Raw genomic sequence first — 19,074 nt, 5'->3', positions numbered from 1 at the left:
TTTAGCAGTCCCTACCAGAATATTAGAGTTTAGTATTTGTTTTCGCGTAAAGTTATGGCCGGATTATTATACTTAAGTAAATTGTGCAGTAAAAAGAAGACACTTACATACACTTTCCACATTGCATGCCACAAACAAACTTATACACGACTGCAAACGCGTGTGGTAAGTACAATAAATATCATAGCAAAATTCAAGGCCACCTCGTGATATGCATAAATGGTTAGATTACGATTTCATAAGTTTGATAAATGTTAATGATTAGGACAGCATGCGTATTAAAAGTTAAAACAGAACGACATCAAAGAGGTCAGGCAACAATTTGCGTGTGTGTTGTTTTGGCCCCTTTTCGCAATTAACTCAATGCACTAAGTACGTACGCACTTGCTTCTTTCGTTGCAGCAAGCCTAAAGTAAATCTCACATCCTAAAGCATTTTACGGGCGCCAAAACAGCACACACGCAGAATGGGACGCACTCAGCGCCAACGACATCGTCGCGGCCCACAAACAACAATCGATAGTAGCGATTCACTGCACGTGCTTTTTGGCCAGCTGCACGCCTTGGGTTGGCGCAATCATAGTCAGCTTTCTGCACTTAATTTCCCCCAAACTGGACGCGGCTTGTGCTCCAAGCGTACACGTTTTCAGGCTGGCGATGAGCTGATACGCCTGCCCGCCAGCTGTCTCATAAGCATAGCCACACTGGAGTCGGATGCGCAGTTCAAGGCGCTCTTCAATACTGATTTGTTTGACAAGGATTCGCGCATGTCCTTCCAGTCGCTTGTCGCCTGCTATCTAATGCATCAGCAGCATCTGCACGATACCACACAAAACTCGCCATGGTCTGCCTATCTGGGCACGCTGCCAGGCAGCTATACGACGCCCTATTTCTGTGCCATGTCCGAGCTGCAGTGTCTGCCCGAGTCCGTGCTGGAGCGCACAGTGGCACAAAATCGTCAGATACGCGATTATTACCAGTTGCTGAAGAGCCTGGTGGGCGCACAGCATTGCGAGTGCTGTGGTCAGCGCTATTGCGAGGACATTTGGACTCTGGAGGAGTATCGGCGAGCCTATTTTGCTGTAAACACGCGTAGCGTCTACCTCAATGCTCATCAACTGCAGCCGCCGGCACGCAGCCATTTCCGGGCGTTGCTCAACGGCAGCGCCAATCTGGCTCTGGCACCGTTTCTGGATCTATTCAATCACTCGGACAGCGTGCGGACAACAGCAGAGCTGCAGCTGGTGCCCGGCAGTAAGAGCCAGGATTATGTCCTCACGCTTGACGCGTTGTCGAAGCCCGAGCTGAGACCATACGAACAGCTGTTCATCAGCTATGGAGCGCTGCCCAATCTGAAACTGCTCACTGAGTACGGCTTTTATTTGGAGCGCAACGCACACGACTATTTTGAGTTTACACTGTCGGACATTGAACAGCTCATCGCGCACAATAAGCAGCTGGCGGCGCAGAGTTATCATCGCAATATCTTTAAATTCATCAGGGAGCATAATTTAATGGACCAAATGTTTGTGCACATTCAGGACGGCTGCTCGCACAATTTGCGCGTGGTGCTGCATCTAATCTTCAAGCAGCAGGCGCACTTTCCCAATGTGCTCAATCAAATTGCCTTCGGCGATGTCGACCAATTCGACAATGTGCAGCCGGAGCTATCATATTTGCTGGCACACAAAATTAAAGAGTACCGTGGCTTTGTGGGCGCGATGGAGCAGCTGCCACAGCTCACGGAGAGCGGCACGGTCGCGCACGGTTACCTGTTGGAGTGCTTGCGTTACCTGCACGACTTTGAGGCAGCGCATTGCGAAGCTAATAGTTAAACCTAATCGAGTTTTGTTTTATGCAATAAAGTATACATATTTAATTTTGTAAACATATGTTTATCAGTTATTCTAAAGATCTCATTTACTTTGCAGCTTTATGCCACGCTTGCCAGATCGGACGATGATTCACAGCACAATTCCAAGTCCAACAAGAGGATAACCCCGTTTACGCCCACACCAGGCAACAAATTACTTGGCGGCGTCTTTGCCAAGAAGTTAAAAGGTAGGTCCAAGTCTATCCTAACATATTGTAGATAACTTGCTGTAGTATATCCACGCAGAGTGTGTTTTAAATGCTTCTATAACAGACAAGTGCCACTGAAAGCGCGCCACGCTTATGTTAAATTCAATGTTATAAATAATCTGTTTAAATATGAACTGTGTTCGCTTCGAAATTAGAAATTAGATTGGGGCTTATGATTGATTTTTAATGCGCTGAACATATATAGTGTGGATAATATAGGTATAAGGGTCTTGTCCTAATGTATGTAACCGGCATAAGGAATCATCTTCACATAAGGAATATATACACACATATTTATCAGGACGATTACTGATCCGACATATATAAGTCTGTTTGTGTGGACACGTCGACCTTGGAAGCTGCAAAAGCTAGGAGTGGATATTTTAAATATATATTCTGTGATGTGCACAATTACATAGATTCCCTTATTTTCCAAAAAAGGACTTGAAAGAAAATATTCAGATGTAGATATGTCAAACGTATGGAATTCAATTTTTGGATGCCTGCCATGAAATTGGACTATATATACACGATTTTGTATGCCACACTTAAGACATCAACAGTTCATAAGGATCGGACTAGGAATACCTAAGTTAATCTCTTGATTATGCATTATGCATTTCGCCAAAGGATTGTGGAGTTAGGTGGAGAAAATGCTGAGTCGCAGGAGGATGTAAATGTCCAGTTTTAGTTGTTGGGAGTTCACATGTTCCAGTGATTACTGTACCGTCTATTTAAATAGAGGTACATAGAAATTTTGTACATTTGTCTCGTATTTTCGATTTCTCTCAGAGCTTTAATCAGTCACACTTCCGCAAGGATATGCGCAATGTCTAATGCTGTTTATTTTTTTGTTTATTGCATATTTGTGCTTTTACTTTGACTAACTAATTTTTGTTTATATTTGAGCTAATATGTAACATGATAAGCCCAAAAAAAATGCACTCGTTTGTTTGTTTGTCTGTTCGTTTGTTGTATTGGCGCCTGTTTGGATTTAGCTGCATTAAAGTCAATTCGATGCAGTTGCAGCCACAGCAGCAGCAGCAGGGCTACAACAACAACAACGACTGCCACAACAACAACAACAACAATCACGTCTATGTCACGTTCATATAGGCAGCAGCGGCAACGATGGCAGCGCAACGCTGGGCAAACTGGACGCACCCGAGGTCACCTCGAAGGATATGCTGCGCGCCATGATGGCATACATTTGGCCCAAGGATGATGCATTAGTACGCAAGCGGTAAAGCTGAAATAATTTTGAACACAAAAGAAAGGACTTTATATATACCCCAGCTAATTGTTTGCCCTGTCGCAGTGTTGGCATCTCGCTGGGTCTGCTCGCTGGCTCCAAGCTGTTGACCGTGTGTGTGCCATTTATGTTCAAAGGCGCCGTGGATACGATGACAACGCTTAACATGGATACAGCGCCGGACGCAGTACTGTCGGCAGCCACGGCCTTGCTGCTCGGCTGTAAGTGCTCCAAATCTCAATACCATTAGATGCGATTCAAAAATTGCATCATTTGCAGATGGCATTGCCAGAGCCAGTGCCGCTGGCTTCAATGAGTTGCGCAACGCTGTGTTCGCCAAGGTGGCCCACCATTCCATACGCAAGATAGCCACCAATGTGTTCCTACATCTGCACAATCTGGATTTAGCCTTTCATTTGAACAAGCAGACGGGCGCGCTGTCCAAGACAATCGATCGGGGCTCACGTGGCATTAACTTTGTGCTCTCCGCCATGGTGTTCAACATAGTGCCCACCATTTTCGAGCTGACGCTGGTCTCCAGCTTATTGGGCATTAAATACGGTCTAGCTTTCGCTGGCGTTAGCATGGGCTGTGTGGGCGTCTATGCCCTGTACACACTGAGTGTGACGCAGTGGCGCACACGCTTTCGCGTCTACATGAACCAGGCGGAGAACGAGGCGGGCAACAAGGCTGTCGATTCGCTGATCAACTATGAGACGGTCAAATATTTCAACAACGAGAAATACGAGGCCGGCTGCTACAACGAGGTATTGAAGAAGTACGAGACGGCCAGCTTGAAGACCAGCTCCAGTCTGGCGCTGCTCAATTTTGGACAAAATGCGATCTTCAGCAGCGCGCTCAGTTTAATTATGGTGTTGGCCGCCAAGGAGATTGTCCAGGGCAATATGACGGTCGGTGATCTGGTCATGGTGAACGGCTTACTATTTCAGCTGTCCATACCATTGGGCTTTCTGGGCAGCGTGTATCGAGAGGTGCGGCAGGCGCTGCTGGACATGCAGGCCATGTTTACGCTCATGAATGTGGACAGCGGCATACAGTCGGCGCCGAATGCGCAGCCACTGTACGTGGACAACAGCAATGCGTCTATTGAGTTTCAGAATGTTAGTTTCGAGTATGAGCCGGGCAAGGCCATTTTTAGGGATCTGTCGTTTAGCATACCCGCCGGCAAGAATGTGGCCATTGTAGGTGGTTCCGGTTCCGGTAAATCGTCTATGGTGCGTTTACTCTTTCGCTTCTTCGAGCCAAACGCGGGTCGTATTTTAATTGGGGGCCAGGATATCAGCGGCGTTGAACTGGACAGTCTGCGCCGAAGCATTGCAGTGGTGCCTCAGGACTCTGTGCTCTTCCACAATACCATCGAACATAATATACACTACGGCAACCTGAGCAAATCGCACATGGATGTGCAAAATGCGGCACGTATGGCCGACCTGCATGATTCGATCATGAGCTGGCCCAATCAGTACCGAACCCAGGTCGGCGAACGGGGCCTTAAGCTCTCCGGCGGCGAGAAGCAGCGTGTGGCAATTGCGCGGGCCATATTGAAGAATACGCCCATTCTGATCTTCGATGAGGCAACCAGCAGTTTGGATTCCATCACGGAGCATGTGAGTCTCTTGGCCTGCTTGGCTTGCTTGCGTCGCCGACTTAGCTGATGCCATTTCCTTTTGCAGAACATATTGCAGGCTCTTTCACGCGCTACCTCGGGCCGCACCAGTATTTGCATTGCCCACCGTTTGTCCACAATCAAGGATGCCGATGAGATTCTGGTGCTAGAGAATGGGTGTGTGGGAGAACGTGGCACGCACATGGAGTTGCTCAAGCAAAATGGCCTCTATGCCCGCCTGTGGGAAACACAGACCCAACAATTCGATCCTAGTCGTCGCGCAGAGGAGGCGTCGCAGCAAAAAACAGCGAACGTTCTGTAGTCTTATTGTTGGCCACGTTGATCACGTTTTCTAGTTTTAATGATGCGCTTTGTTAATTGACGAGGTCACAAAATTTTAAGTGCAGAGATTTGTTAATATTTAGGTTGAAAATAATATTGTGTCCGGTTTGTAAATACAGTTATACATATAAGTATATATTTGCATTATGTAAATATAGCATAACATTGTTTGGATGGATAACAGAACAGTCAAGCACCCAAGGGTCTAGTATACCCTGTGACTAGCTCCCAGTAGACTAATTTGAAGTCCAGATGGAAAGCAGTTTCACGCCTTTTGTGGAAATACGTTTGATAACTGTTCCATGTTTTTCGAGGAAAATCCATTATGTGAAGCTTGAAAATTTATTACTCCGATTATAATATACTTCACAAACACATAAAACGACCTTAACTTGGGAATTCATATCATAATCTTGGAAAGATAATCATTTTCTGACTCGGTACGCTCTGAAGAAAGAGTTGGAATCAAAATTGTCATCTTCTGAGGTATAACATTTAAACATTTATTATCAGTTTTATCACCCACACATTATGTGACACTAAGGGACTTAGGCAAGGAAATACATTGCAGCAAGTGGAATATAATCTCGTCTGCTTCATTCTTAATCTCTCTCTCTAATGGAAATCGGTATGGGCACATCGTATAGCAGGTAGAGCAAGCAATTGGCCAAATGCTTGAGGAACTGTTGGTAATTGGCAAGGCGTTGCTTGAACTCCTTCCAGAGCGGCAGCAAGGAACGCTCCTTGGACTGACCCACATCATCTATGACAATGTCCTGCTCCAGCATGGTCTTGTTCACATAGGTGTACAAATAGGAGGCTGGCTTCTGGCCAATCGTGGTCACATAGTGCGTAGCATTGCTCTCCAGGCCAATGCTCTTGCCGGCCGTCAGGAAGAACGCCTCACCATCCTTAGCGCTCTTGTAGCGCACATTACCTTCGAGTATTGTCAGGCTGCAGTTGAATAGAGTCGGAGCGATGAAGTTGCTCAGCGTTAGACCCGGGAAATCGGCGACAAATATAACATCCGAGTAGTTGTTCCAGGCCAGCACCTCATTGGCAATCGTTTTGAGTTTCGGACGCATATGATTCAGCTCGGTGAGCAGCGGCAGTGACCAGGGCGTGCGCTTAAAGGGCGACCAGGGCGCCTTTAGGAGATCCACGCGTGGATCAAAAGTGCGCTGCTGAAACCGCCCGTTCATGGCGCACCAAATGTCAAAGTAAATGGAAATGTTGCTGCTGGTCAGCGGACTGTTCTGCGGATGCTGATCCATGTCCTCTCGGATGTTCTTCTCAATGCACTTGGCATACTGGACAGCCATGTCCGCATACTTTGTCCAGCGATCGTATTCGGTGAATGCATAGGGATTCAGATGGTGCACCTTCTGGTTGTCATTGTCGACCACCTTGATGGAAGTCAGCACCGTATCGTAGGAATGCACCATCATGTCCCACGAGTAGCCATAGAGACCATTCGTCCAGTTGTTGTAGCCCTTGGTGATGAAGTGAGAGTAGGGCAGAAACAGCTGCAGCGCGCAATAGAAGATTATGATGCAGCTGCGCAACTGATCCTTGAAGCCAGGTTCATCGCCGATTGGAGCTTTCTTCTCCTCCTTTGCTGCTGGCATCGTCTTGACCAGGCAGCTTAAGCGTCGTGGCCAGTCGAAGCTGAAGAAGAGCGGCACCTCCGCCAGGCAGACCCACGGGAACATGCCTATGCAAACGATAGAGGCATTAAAGATTAAAGCAGGGAATTCCTTTCAGAGCTCACCTATTATAAAGAGTCGCGAGTTCATCAAGTGAAAGCTAATCATGAACGGAGTAACCAGCAGACGCGTCTTCTCGCAGGTCATAAAGAATGCTATGGAAAGATCGAAGAAGGCCGTAAACCAATGGATGATCAGCAAATCGATTAGCTCCTCGTCCAGCAGCTGGCGAAAGGGCGCAAAGACCCAATGCTGACTGAGACTGGACATGGCATAACCGGAGAGCCACTCCAGCGAAAACTTCTTCAGGCCCGCGTACATGTACAGCACAAAGAACTGGAACTTGATGAGAAAGTAATTCCAATACGGCACCGGCTGCCTCAGCTCTGGCCTCAGCCAACTGTCCAGGGAGCTGCAAGCGATGTCACAAGATAAATTAAATTGAATATGCTGACAGGATTACACTCACCAGTAGCTGTGCGCCTGGGTGAACAGCAAGAGCGTGCCGACCAATCCGAATAGATAGCTATGATTATTCCACGCCGGCTTGTCCAGCAAAAAGATGTACCAGTAGCCCGTGACAAATGCCAGGCAGCTGAGCCGAAAACGATAACCCAGCATAATGCCCCAGGCGCCCAGCCACATGGCCAGATAGACGCAGCCCATCAGCGGGTAGTCCAAGGCGGCCATTCCGTTGAACAGCGGAAAATGACAATGATGCGGTTCACCGTAGCGCACGTCCAGCTGCCCCCCGCCGCGCTCCTCGGCTATGTCAATCAGCATGGCGGCGCCATAGAGCATCCGGAATACACCCAGGGCGGCGCCATCCACAGGTCGTTGCAGCCAGCGCGTGAAACTCTGCAAGCTAGCAAAGTTTTGCAGCTCATGGCCAAAGCAAAGCTTAAAGAACTGTGCGGTTGGACTGGGCTCCGGATCTGTTGCCTCTTCCGTCCCGGTTGTGCACGGCTCATCATCTGCAGCTGGGGATTTATTTTCTGCGGCGGCATCTGTTGTGTTTGTGGGTTTTGTGGGCTGTTTGCGTTTCGAGTTGGTCATACTGCCTGTGAGGTGAGGGGCTGCTTAAAGTAGAAACTAAAGCGTGGTATAAAAATGTGCCATGAATTTAAAGTTGCCCCTGATAGGAAAACAAAACTTAAAAGCCGTTAAAGCTCATTTCGAATGCATTGAGTGTGCCTTTGGCTTGTAATTCACAAACAGTTCAAGCTGAATTTGCTATATATGACCAAACAGATTAGCTTATAATTCACAATCAGTCTTGGTTGATTTTGGTATTGATATTCGTACTTAAATGATAATATTAAATTGTTTCAAAAGTGCTTTTGGCTTGTAATTCGCAATCAGTTTAAGCTAATTTTGCTTTTGGATTGTGATTCGAGATCATTTTAATATATACCCTGCCGTTCCAATAATTCAGTCGTTCAACAAAATTAAGTTTTGGTTGGTTTTTTTTTTGTAGAATTTATTGAAAAAGTTGACATAAATACATGCATGCATATTGTTGTATACTAAATATATAATATATGTGTTTTTTTTTTGCTTTTGCTTTTTTTTTATTTCTCTTGCGTAAATAGAAATCTACGTTTGCTGTCTTTTTTTTTTATATGATGCACACCTCCAACGAACCCCTGCCCCCGTTCCATTGCCCAAAATCTAACGTCGGAGGCTGCGATCATTGAAATATTCTTTTTTTTGTCATCCTATTGTGTTCCTGTGTGTTTAGCGAAACGGTTTTCGCGTACAAAAAAATACATCAATTACGAAATATATATATTTATAATATTTATTACATCTCTATATATTCTTGAGTTGAGTTTATTGCAACATTTATTTGCCCAGCTGCCGCTCTATGTAAATTCTCAAACCCCCAACTGATGTTCTTTAAAGTTGTTTTGAACAGGTTTCTATATTTTTTGTTTTGTTTTTCATTTGACATTTTAATATAGTTTCGAATATAGAAATACATATAAGTTTTGTTTTGAATATGTTTTACAATTTGCAATTTGCAAAATTGTTCATTTAAGTGGTTCGCAAAATTTCTAGAAATTTTTGGGAACAAGCTTTGAAAATGCCTCAAACTACGCAAATACGAATACAATATAGCTGAATATGCTTATTGAGAATAAGTTGTATATAAGCTAATGCTTTGGTTTAAAACTTCTTTGGTTTGGAATTGCGGGGAAGTACACTAAAATAAGTATTAAAAAAAACTATAAGGGGAAATTTGATTGTTAGCAGGTATAAAAATTAAACTTGGTTTCGGTGCCTCTTGTTTAAATAGCTTAATTATTTATATATATTTCATTTGTGGTTTGATTTTGTGGTTGAATAGTTGAGTTTCATTTTGTTTAATTTAAATACGACAGTTATGCATAAATGACTAATATTTGACTCTGCTGCACATTTAAGTATTTAACTTTGGTTTTGTTTTGTTTATTTAAAAATATTAAGTTTTGGTTTTCTTTTGCTTTCTTATCAATTTTTCGATAATTTTACGCAACGCTAAAACATTTTAAATTGCATTTTCAAAGTTAATTCTTTAAGTAATCAGTGTGGCTGCAATTCTTGCCTTTAAGCTTCGAAAAGTGTTGAGACAAAGTTTTCGAGTTGTCAGTGTTGAAAAATGTTGCATACAAAGTGAAGCCAACCCGGCACAAAACATTATCGAATGAAAACTGTATGGTTGTTGTTGTTGTTGTTGCTGCTGTTGTTGTTGTTGTTATTATTATTATTGTGGTTGCTATTGTCGCTGACCGACCGGCACAGGCAACCCTCCTCCTTCAGCAGCCGCGCGCGCTCTCTCCCTCCCACTGCCATTCTCACTCTCACACTCTCTGTCGGCAGCCACCCCACCGCCCATTGGTGCGCAGGCGCGCTCTCTGCCGCCGCGGCTTGCTCTCGCTGCTGCGCCCGTTCGGTCTCTCTCGTTTTATATGCGATTCTGATTCAGCTGAGAGCGTGGTGTGAATGGGCTAACCATAACGCCACTTGGCCAAATCGCCTCGTTGAACAGCTCATTGAAACGATAGTCCGGTATGGATATCTTAAATTTGCAGTAGGATAGCTGCGATAGGTTGGCATCGTTTTTGACCAGCTTGGTGCACTTGACCAGATTCTTGTTGATCTTTAGCTCCTCGGCCAGGTGCTCGATAATGTCATCCTCGCTGGTGTTTGTCGCAAATTTGCCCACCTGCACCCAGCGACCGTAGTCGCAGACGACCTGCAATCGATCCGAATTGCAATTGTTGCCAACAACGATGAGATTGTTTTGCTGCGGATGCTTTTTGCCGTCCAGATTGTTGACGGGCTGATTGCCAAATTGGAAATACTGTTGGTACATCCGCCCCTGGATCTGATTGACCCCATTGCACACCTTGTTCACCTTCTCCTCGATGGTGTGCAATTTGGCGGACAGCGCCTTCGGTGATTGATTTCTGCACTCATCACAGTTAAACGATATCATTGGGTTCTTCTGTATCAAATCGTACATTGCATCGTCTATATTGACGCACGTGCGATGGAACTTCTTCAGGCAGTCGTCCGAGTTGCAGATGATGATTGCATCCTTCGAGTTGATTGATTTTTTGCATTTTGGACAATTTTCGGCCATCTTTGCACTTCTTTTTATATATATATATATATATATACTTTTTTTAACGTGTTTGGTTTGAGGAGAACGTCGACAATGTCGAGAAAAACACACACACACTCAACACAAGCACACACGCATATGCACTAACACGAACACGAGCCTACACACACACACACACACAACGCGCGCAAGCACTGTGTATGAGCGAATATTCTGTCTGCTGGTTGGCTGGCCTGTCGCTATCAACGGTATCGGTGTGAGTGTGCGAGAAGTTAGCTGAAAATTGTTGGAGAAAATAGAAACGCAACCGAACTGCGAACCGTACGCTTCGAAGTTTGCTGTTCAACTGAATGCGAACCCTTAGAAAAGCTGCCCGATGCCTGCCGCCTGACGCCTGGCAACGCGGCGCCCGTCGTAAGGGTGGCTTTTTATCGGCTTCTGCTTTTGTCTGTTACGTACGCGTTGCCGTTCATTTGTGCTCTTGTGCTTTTGTTTTTGTAACTAATTTTTCTGCCCCATATGATTTTGTTTTTCTATTTGTAAGAGTCATTAAATTTCGCTCTCCTTTTTCGTTTATCAATTCTTGCTTGCAAAAGCTGCAAAACTGCAACTCTGGCAACGCTGTTCAAGTTGGGTCATTTGCAGTGTTGTAAAGCAGCGCTGCGTTTTATGGAAATGAAACACTGCAAATGCAACTCCTTGCATCCTTTTTGCAACAGCTACAAGCTACTTGTAAATATTTAAATTTCAGTAAAATTATTATCATTTCTATGATTTCTTGACACTCATTTCATATAGTATTTAATGTGTGGCAGTTTTTCGAGATTAATTCTTTTATACATACAATAATTTAAATTTAATTTTTATTAACTCATCAAATTTAATTATTTTGAAGCCTAGAACCTTATAATATGAGATGTGTTGCCATATAAAACCAGCTGTTCGATTTACTCCATTTAATTTGTTTATATTAAGCTTGACAATCAATTCAGACCAAAATATAGTCATATTTCGGCTCGAATAGCTCATGTATGAATCAAATGTGTGGCTTACCTGGATTTGGCTTAAATATTACTCCAACGTTGTCCAATTACACAGATTGGCGGTAAATTGGGTAAACACATGGAAAACAACAACATCCGCTGGGAACTTAGAACCTTTGTTGCGACTTTTGCTGCAGCTTGATTTTCGCAACAGTTTGCGGCTTGTAACGTGAGACTTTTACTGAAACCAAGAGGAGCCGTAGGGACAAGGCCACGCGAGCAACACGCTCCAGCAACTGAGGCTGTGTGCGCAAAGCAGCGCCCTATTTATACTGAGGTGAGCGGCTCTCCAGCTGGAGGAAGGACCGGGTCTTGGATAGGTTATTGGTGGGTGGTCGGGGTGTTGTTTGCGCATGTCCTTGCCCATAAAGAGGATGATGAACAGCAGGAGGAGGGGGTGGCGCCCTCTTACACATAATAATAAAATATATTATATTTAGTGCTTCTACACAAGGCGACAAAATGCAAATAGCGTTAACAGGTGTAGCGGCAGCTGCGCCAGCGACTCTCTGCAGCTGTTCTTGTTTGCCCGGTCGACTGGTGTAATTGGGTTTCATTAAGTGGGCAGAGGGCAACCATTTCCGTTTGCTTCTCTGTTTGTCTCTGCAGTGCTCCAGTTTTGGTGTCAATAGATTTTAATCAGGTGTGGCAAGCGTGGTAAACAGGCGACGCCACGTGCCCACCTGCCCAACTGCCAGCTCACCTGCCTGCGTGCAGCTGATTTAAATATCATCTCAGCCAACTCAGTCTCATATTTGTATTCAGCTTTATTTTTATTATTGTCCTCCGGCTGCCGCTGCTCCTCCAAGGTGCCATCTACGTCGTATCTCCAATTGTTATTTATGTATGCAATACACGGCACCCACGTGTGTGCCCCGATTCCAGCTAAATCCTGCAGCAGCCCATGCGAGTTGCCAAGTGCGCAGTTCCCTGACAATAAGTTTGGCAAGCTCTCGGATTTAATTTAAGCACTACCTGGTATACTAACTATATGCCGCTCCCTCCTATTTATAGACCCATCTGCCTGTCAATTTGACAGCCACAAGTTGTTACTGTTGTTAAAGTAGCATCGAGTGAAAGCAACATTAAGCTGCCTTTGTTCTCGATTTAAATCAAGGCAATGTAATGAGGTTCTAGAAGTTGTTTTGTTGTTGTAGTTCCAAATTTGTATGATGTGATGTATCCTATCAAATTGAGCCTCCTATGAGCTTTGCAGGACTAAAGAGAGAAAGGGAGAGAGACGCTTGGTTTGATTTTCTAAAAACTATTATATATAATGGAACCGAAGCTTATTTTACTGGTCAAACTTATTATTAAAAGAAATGCATGGTTATTAATATATATATATTCTCTTTGAATATCTGTTCATATATATCAAAGTTATGTACAATTTCCAAAGGTACATTTAAATTTTTTGTCGAATTGATTAAAAGGTTCAACCTAAGGCTCAAACGCTATGTCTTATATAAATATGGGTGGTTTTATGACAATTACAAGTCCAGAAAGTCTGGAACTGTCAAACTGTTCCCAGAAATTATTGAAAGAGTAGTTTTTATAAAATTACGAACTATAAATAAAGTATAGATTCTATATATAAGTGTAGATTCTAAACAAATTTTAGAATAGGTAGCCTATATGAAACCAAGTAATAATACAATTATTTTTTACGAAGGCAAATAAGTTTTTTATATGCGTACGTATGCATATGTGTGTGTGTGTGTGTGTGTGTATGTATGTGTGTTTGTATGTGGGCGTATATGTGTTAGTGTATGCATGAATGTATGTATGTATGCATGTATGTTTTTTAACACCAATCGCAGACCAAGCTTATTTGTCGCTGTGCTGCAAATTTAAATAAAACGAATTCCTACCAAGTGCTCTCCTCCTCGATTCTCAAAAGTTCAAGTAGGCCTTGCTGAAATTCAACAAGGCAGGAAACGTTGGTTCCAACGGCCGCTGGAGGAGCAACTGTGAAGGAGGCGGTGGAGCAGGAGGAGGTGGAGCGGGTAAGTCGATATGTATGTAGATGTAGAGCATGTATGTACGTATGTATGTATGTATGTATGTATGTATGTATGTATGTATGTTTGTATGTATGTATGTATGTATGTATGTATGTATGTGTGTATGTATGTATGTATGTATGTATGTATGTATGTATGTATGTATGTATGTATGTATGTATGTATGTATGTCTGTATGTATGTATGTATGTATGTATGTGTGTGTGAGTGTGCATGGATGCATGCATGCATTTATTTCTACATGCATACATGTATTTGTGCATGTGGGCATGTATGCATGCATCCGGACATGTATGCATACATGTACGCATGCATGCATGCTTGCATATGTACATGCAAAACAAACATGCATACATAAGACTACTGTTCTTTTATGATTTTCGAACTAGCATATTGTTGTCAGATTTAGATTACAAATTGAACACGAGGCCAAACCATGAACAAAGAGTCATCACTTAATCAAATCGGATAAGATTTGACCGAGTTTTGGGGTAGGAAATTTTGATCTATATCTATGTAGGATATTCGAGAGTACCGTTTTGACATGAATTTGGACCAAGAACAGTGTTGCCAGATTTTTATGCCAAATTTATCTAGAGGCTAAACCATTAATAAAAAGCCAAGCCTCGTGAAAATCGGATGAGTTTTGACCAAGTTATGGAATATTTTGACCTATGTCTATATATTTCAGGGAATTTATTTTATATGCATTTTGACGACGAATAATGTTGTCTTATTACATGGATATATTAGAAAATGTGTTATCAGAACCTTATTTAAGAACAAATATTTTATTGGAAAATTAATTGAAAGGCGTTTCGCATAGAATTGAAATATTAAGCAAATATTTGGGAGTCTTTGTAGGATTCCTAATTGCTAACGCTTTGGCCCTGAAAAAGTCGGCTGGTTTCTGCATGTGATATTCATAGACGCAAATGGAATGCCCTTTAACTCGCGTCCATTCAAGTTCACATTCATATTACATATCTTTCACATATCTCGTTTTGCATGCAGCTCACAAAGGTGTTGAATATTGGCCTAGGCAGTTTTTTTTGGTTTTGTTTTTTTTTTTTCCACCTCAAATTTGAGCGCCTACTTTACATTTGTATTTGTTGGTAGAGTTGTTTAAACAAAAAGTCTGCATTATTTAAACTAAATAAGAGCACCTTCGCGGGTTATTTGTAAAATGTTCGTGGAGCATTCGGTTTTGTTTAGTCATTCAAGACTTTACTTCGGCTAAGCTGTCAAATGTTTATGACTGGACGCTGTGAGGGCTCCCACGCCCACGCCCACAGCTTAAAGTTAGCCATTAACCTTTATCGAGGTGTATCTCCGGCATTACGTATGCGCCAAAATAGTTGCGAATTCGGCGCCCAGCTGAAAGATTGCGTAAATTTGCCTGACTGGCGGCCGACTGGCCACACGGGGCGTATGTGTAACATGCTCGCGACTAATTTCGCGGCTGGCCAAAAACAAAATCACAAATTCCAAAATAAACTAAAACACAATTACAGCGCGTAAGCGTCTCATTTAGAAAATCAATTTCAAGTTCAAATTCCAAGTGGCAAGTTGCAAGTCGCAATCCGCGAATTGCAGGCCGAATATTACGTATACGTCGTATAGGCGCTGCTCGACCCGAGAGCTGACCTTCCGACAATTACGCCTCCAATTACGGAGACGCATTTTTGTTATACTTCGATTCGTTTTTCTTTTTGGCAATTGAAATGCGCGTGCCACACAACAAAACAAAAGTGTTGGCATGCGTGCATCATCATTTGGCAGCTGGATGCTCGCCCGGCATGCCTTTAATTGTAGAACTGGGGCAAGCGGCTCATCCCTAAACAGGGTGTTTGGCCGGTGTCAAGTGCCCCAGCTGACATTGACACTCATACGCTTATGTTCGACCTGATCGTGATCGTGATCGTGATTGTGATTGTGATTGTGATCGTGATAGCTTCCCCGTTTGCGTATAAATATGCGGCGCATGCGCTGCTGTTGGTCACACAACGAGACGAGTTCGACGGCTGCACGTTTCCCAGCACAATTTAAAGCGGACTGCCTAGTGAGAGCTTGAGAGGATTATGATGTGCCGTGCGCTGTTGATGCTGTTGCTGGCGCTGGTGGGCGCCAGCCATGCGGCGACACATGTCAACATTTCCATAGCCCAACAGCCGGCCACAAATCCGGCGGATGTTAGCTTCATTGATGGACATGCGCCAGCGGAACTAAAGGCAGGTCCCTATCGGCCGGAGGAGGAGGAGCAGCAGGAGCAACGTTTTCAGCGGCTGCAGGAGCGACCGCAGCAGCAGCAGCAGATGCAGATGCAGGGACAGCAGCAACAGTCGATGCAATCCCAACAACAGCAACAGATGCAGCAATCCCAGCAACAATCGCAGCAGACACCACGACAGGGATTGGGCCTGCAGCCAGCACAGGCGGCTCCTGTTTCTGCCAATGGTCGCATGGCACGTCGTCGCATGCACGGACGTCGCCCCTCGATGCATCAGCAGCCGCCGCACAGCGGCCAGTTCCGTCAGCGCAACCAGCAGCTGCGTCAGAATCAGGAATTCGAGCGTTACATTCAATCGTATCACAGCCATGGACCGTCCGTGGAGACCGTGAGTTCTAGTGAAGATTAGCTGGGCTGTTTTTGCCTAACATATTTCGTTGCCCCGCCCGCCAGGTCTTCGAATCCTCCAGTCCCTCGCCCCAGCGCTACACCCAGTCCAGCAGCAGCAGCAGCAGCAGCAGCAGCAGCTCCAGCTCTAGTTCCTTAGCTGCCGACGACGACGCTGTGTCCATTGGCGGCACCAAGTCGCAGCAACTGCGCATGTTCGAGCGCCAGGTAGCCGCTCCAGGTGCGTCGCAGGGCCAGAGCGCCAATGTGGAGCAGGCGCAGGACAGCAAACCCATCTACGAGCCGCCACAGCCGGCGCCCGTACAAGCTGCAGCCCTTGCGCCCGCAGCCAGCGCCAGTGTCAGCTCTAGCTCCAGCTCGGCTCCTGCAACGGTGCCCGCATCAATCCCCAACGATGGCAAGCAGGGTTTTGATTCCTCATACGAGCCCGGCTACGATGCCGGCAGCAGCTACAACCGACCCAGCTACGACCAGAGCGGCTACAGCGGCTATGAGGATGTGCAGGATGACTACCAGGATCAGTATCCGCCAGCTGTGGACGCCAGCTACGATGACTACGCAGAGCAGGCTGGCTACTTACCGCCACAGCGTGGCTATGCGGCACCGCCACGCCCACTCGTCACGAAGACCATACAGATTGTGCAGCCGGCGCTCAAGGCTAAGAAATACGAGGTGCGTCATCCGGCCATACAGAAGGAGTTCTACGACATAGAAGAGCGCGTCGTTATCAAGCCGGCGGGCACACTTGTCGTGGAGCTGGATCATCCGGTGGCCAAGATACCCAAAGGTGAGACACTGCTGCCACTGGGTCATCCGCATCCCGCCGTGGCCTCCGCCTACGACAATCACAATGGACAGGTGCAGACGCACAGCTACAACAATGGCAACGAGTACAGGTCGCCGGCGCCAGCCAAGGAGCAGGCTCAGGTGACCACAATTGGCTCCAGTGTGACCACCATGCCCGCCTACGATCAGGCGCCCAAGGATGAGTATGTGGAGGCGCAGCTGCAGCAGCAGCCGCAAGGCAGCGATGCTACCGATGGCAACCGCCAGTCCAGCTCCAGTTCCAGCTCCACCTCCGGCTCCAATCCCAGCTCCAGCTCCAGTGTGATTGCTACCGATGGCAACGGCAATCAGTTTCAGATCAACAAGAAGCATCTGACACCCAAGATGCTTACACGCCTAGAGCCCGAGCAGCCGGACTACGACTACGTCCGCAGCGAGCCCAGCTATCCGCCCCAGCGCAGCTATCAGCGCACGAATAGCTACAATCGCCAGCCTTATCAGAGTGCCAGCAATGAGGATTACTTTAGCGGCGAGTTTCTGCCCAATGCCAATGCTGGCAATGTCGAGACGCAGCCGGCGCGTCTCGAGGAGGCGCCGCGCCCGCAGATAATCAAACACGAGCACAAGATTCATTTGCCGCCATCGCAGCATAATATTTATTTGGGTCGCAGTCGCCAGCCGCCGCCCAAGGAACGTCGCATCACGGAGCTGCCGGTGTCCAGCCAGGGTCAGGAGCTGCCCGCCCATGTGGCCGAGCTGAAGCCCTATTTGCGCAGCCATTCGGGTCCCACGGTGGTCTATGCCAAGTCGGCGGTGCGAACCGCCGCTCCACGCACCTACTATCCGCAGGCAGCCCGCCAGCGTAGTCCGCTGGCTGAGGAGCTGGAGTATAGTGCTCCGTATTCGCGCATGCGTTACGATCCGGAGCAGGAATCTGGTCGTCTGATGGAGGCGCCCAAGCAGCAGCAGTCCAAGGAAGCAGCCAAGGCACAAATTCACTTGCAAATACCGCATCACGATGATCGGGATCAGTCCATTGTGGCCACGGCAACGATAACCCCACTGAAGCCCGACTGCGATCAGACGCGCGAGGAGCAAGCGGAGATGCAGCGGGAGAAATCTGCCCGCTTGCGCCAGCCTCAGCAACAGTTTCAGCGGCTGGTTGAGGCGCCCGCCGCCGTTGTTCCCACCACACAGGCCACACCCACGCCTGCCCAGCCCCAGCTGGATGTGGACGTGTCGCTCAATGGCGCCGCCGGCCATCTCAATCGTCACCTGCAGCCCAACGAGCGCGTCATCTCGGCCACAGCCGCACCCACCGATGCCGCTGCGACCAGCGAGACCTTCCACAAGCGCCGCATCGTGGTCAACCATCCGTTCCAGACGGTGCGTGAGGTGGTCGAGCACGAGCCCATCACCAACTACCATCAGATCCAGGTGAATGAGCCCGCCTCACCAGCTCTGTACCATCAGGCCGCCTACTATCAGCAGCCGCAGCTGCAGACGCACGGAAATCTGGTGCAATATCAGACCACGTCGACGCATGGTCGTCTTTATGGTTAGACCGGGATCTAAACGGAACGACACGGACTTGACTCGGATTTGTATAGTCGACTACTCGCTTGTTTTTATTGTATTTAGGAGACACGAAGAATACCCAAAACCGGTGGAAGGGCCCTTTCCATACAATATTGATCTTATCCATATGCATATTATATCCTTAAATCCTAGGCTTAAGCGCAGTTTTACTTGCCAATAATAAAATGCATACAAAATGCCTCGAAAATTAAACCCGGCCGCAGGCGCCATCTATTGTTTAATGTTCAATGAGAAAATCAAACGGAAGTTGAATTTTCACATATAATATAATAATTTTTATTGGTTTTGTTTTCTTTTTGTTTTGTTTTACGAAAAAATTAAATTTAAGCATAAGCATACAACGAACAAACTTATAGTTACATTTTT

The 19,074-nt window shown here is 46.0% G+C and overlaps 5 protein-coding genes across 7 annotated transcripts; 3 read left to right on the top strand and 2 right to left on the bottom strand.

The window, feature by feature from the left end:
• The first annotated feature begins 22 nt into the window (after positions 1–22).
• LOC26530835 (SET domain-containing protein 4) lies at positions 23–2,060 on the top strand. The gene is made up of 3 exons (XM_015176172.3): positions 23–165; positions 403–1,864; positions 1,931–2,060. The coding sequence occupies exon 2, from the start codon at positions 467–469 to the stop codon at positions 1,832–1,834; it is 1,368 nt and encodes a 455-aa protein (XP_015031658.1). The 5' UTR covers positions 23–165; positions 403–466; the 3' UTR covers positions 1,835–1,864; positions 1,931–2,060.
• ABCB7 (ATP binding cassette subfamily B member 7) lies at positions 23–5,436 on the top strand. 2 transcript variants are annotated; one of them, XM_002046601.4, is made up of 6 exons: positions 23–165; positions 1,931–2,060; positions 3,198–3,324; positions 3,400–3,554; positions 3,613–4,961; positions 5,028–5,436. In XM_002046601.4, exons 1-6 carry the CDS (start codon positions 55–57, stop codon positions 5,280–5,282), a joined length of 2,127 nt encoding a protein of 708 aa, XP_002046637.1. In that variant the 5' UTR covers positions 23–54; the 3' UTR covers positions 5,283–5,436. The 2 variants fall into 2 exon arrangements, with proteins under 2 accessions (XP_002046637.1, XP_015030890.1); XM_015175404.3 differs by having other exon boundaries at positions 3,105–3,324.
• Positions 5,437–5,541: 105 nt separating this feature from the next.
• Positions 5,542–11,901, bottom strand: GC (gamma-glutamyl carboxylase). Of its 2 annotated transcripts, none has more exons than XM_015175644.3 (4): positions 11,672–11,901; positions 7,478–8,100; positions 7,074–7,420; positions 5,542–7,016 (listed from the first exon to the last, which is right to left on the bottom strand). In XM_015175644.3, exons 2-4 carry the CDS (start codon positions 8,062–8,064, stop codon positions 5,905–5,907), a joined length of 2,046 nt encoding a protein of 681 aa, XP_015031130.1. In that variant the 5' UTR covers positions 8,065–8,100; positions 11,672–11,901; the 3' UTR covers positions 5,542–5,904. The 2 variants fall into 2 exon arrangements, with proteins under 2 accessions (XP_015031130.1, XP_002046636.1); XM_002046600.4 differs by having other exon boundaries at positions 7,478–8,084.
• On the bottom strand, positions 8,462–11,119 carry LOC6624461 (uncharacterized). The gene has a single exon (XM_002046599.4). It carries the CDS (start codon positions 10,634–10,636, stop codon positions 9,956–9,958), a length of 681 nt encoding a protein of 226 aa, XP_002046635.1. The 5' UTR covers positions 10,637–11,119; the 3' UTR covers positions 8,462–9,955.
• Positions 11,902–14,883: 2,982 nt separating the features above from the next.
• Positions 14,884–19,061, top strand: LOC6624559 (uncharacterized). Its single transcript, XM_032435033.2, has 2 exons — positions 14,884–16,303; positions 16,369–19,061. Exons 1-2 carry the CDS (start codon positions 15,767–15,769, stop codon positions 18,670–18,672), a joined length of 2,841 nt encoding a protein of 946 aa, XP_032290924.1. The 5' UTR covers positions 14,884–15,766; the 3' UTR covers positions 18,673–19,061.
• The last annotated feature ends 13 nt before the right edge of the window (positions 19,062–19,074 follow it).

The sequence above is a fragment of the Drosophila virilis genome, chromosome 3 (assembly GCF_030788295.1).
Source record: "Drosophila virilis strain 15010-1051.87 chromosome 3, Dvir_AGI_RSII-ME, whole genome shotgun sequence".
Lineage (NCBI taxonomy): Eukaryota > Metazoa > Arthropoda > Insecta > Diptera > Drosophilidae > Drosophila > Drosophila virilis.
Note: the sequence above shows the minus strand (reverse complement) of the source record. Positions and strands in the feature narration are given on the sequence as shown.

Excerpts from the sequence above, each read along its gene's own strand:
- GC (XM_015175644.3), bottom strand. The coding sequence starts at position 8,064 with ATGACCAACTCGAAACGCAAACAGCCCACAAAACCCACAAACACAACA. Across the intron at positions 7,421-7,477 it reads ACCCAGGCGCACAGCTACTG|CTCCCTGGACAGTTGGCTGA; the intron begins GTGAGTGTAATC and ends CATCGCTTGCAG. Across the intron at positions 7,017-7,073 it reads CTCGCGACTCTTTATAATAG|GCATGTTCCCGTGGGTCTGC; the intron begins GTGAGCTCTGAA and ends TCGTTTGCATAG.
- ABCB7 (XM_015175404.3), top strand. The coding sequence starts at position 55 with ATGGCCGGATTATTATACTTAAGTAAATTGTGCAGTAAAAAGAAGACA. Across the intron at positions 2,061-3,104 it reads CTTTGCCAAGAAGTTAAAAG|TTGCAGCCACAGCAGCAGCA; the intron begins GTAGGTCCAAGT and ends AATTCGATGCAG. Across the intron at positions 3,555-3,612 it reads CACGGCCTTGCTGCTCGGCT|ATGGCATTGCCAGAGCCAGT; the intron begins GTAAGTGCTCCA and ends CATCATTTGCAG.
- LOC6624461 (XM_002046599.4), bottom strand. The coding sequence starts at position 10,636 with ATGGCCGAAAATTGTCCAAAATGCAAAAAATCAATCAACTCGAAGGAT.
- LOC26530835 (XM_015176172.3), top strand. The coding sequence starts at position 467 with ATGGGACGCACTCAGCGCCAACGACATCGTCGCGGCCCACAAACAACA.
- LOC6624559 (XM_032435033.2), top strand. The coding sequence starts at position 15,767 with ATGATGTGCCGTGCGCTGTTGATGCTGTTGCTGGCGCTGGTGGGCGCC. Across the intron at positions 16,304-16,368 it reads ATGGACCGTCCGTGGAGACC|GTCTTCGAATCCTCCAGTCC; the intron begins GTGAGTTCTAGT and ends CCCGCCCGCCAG.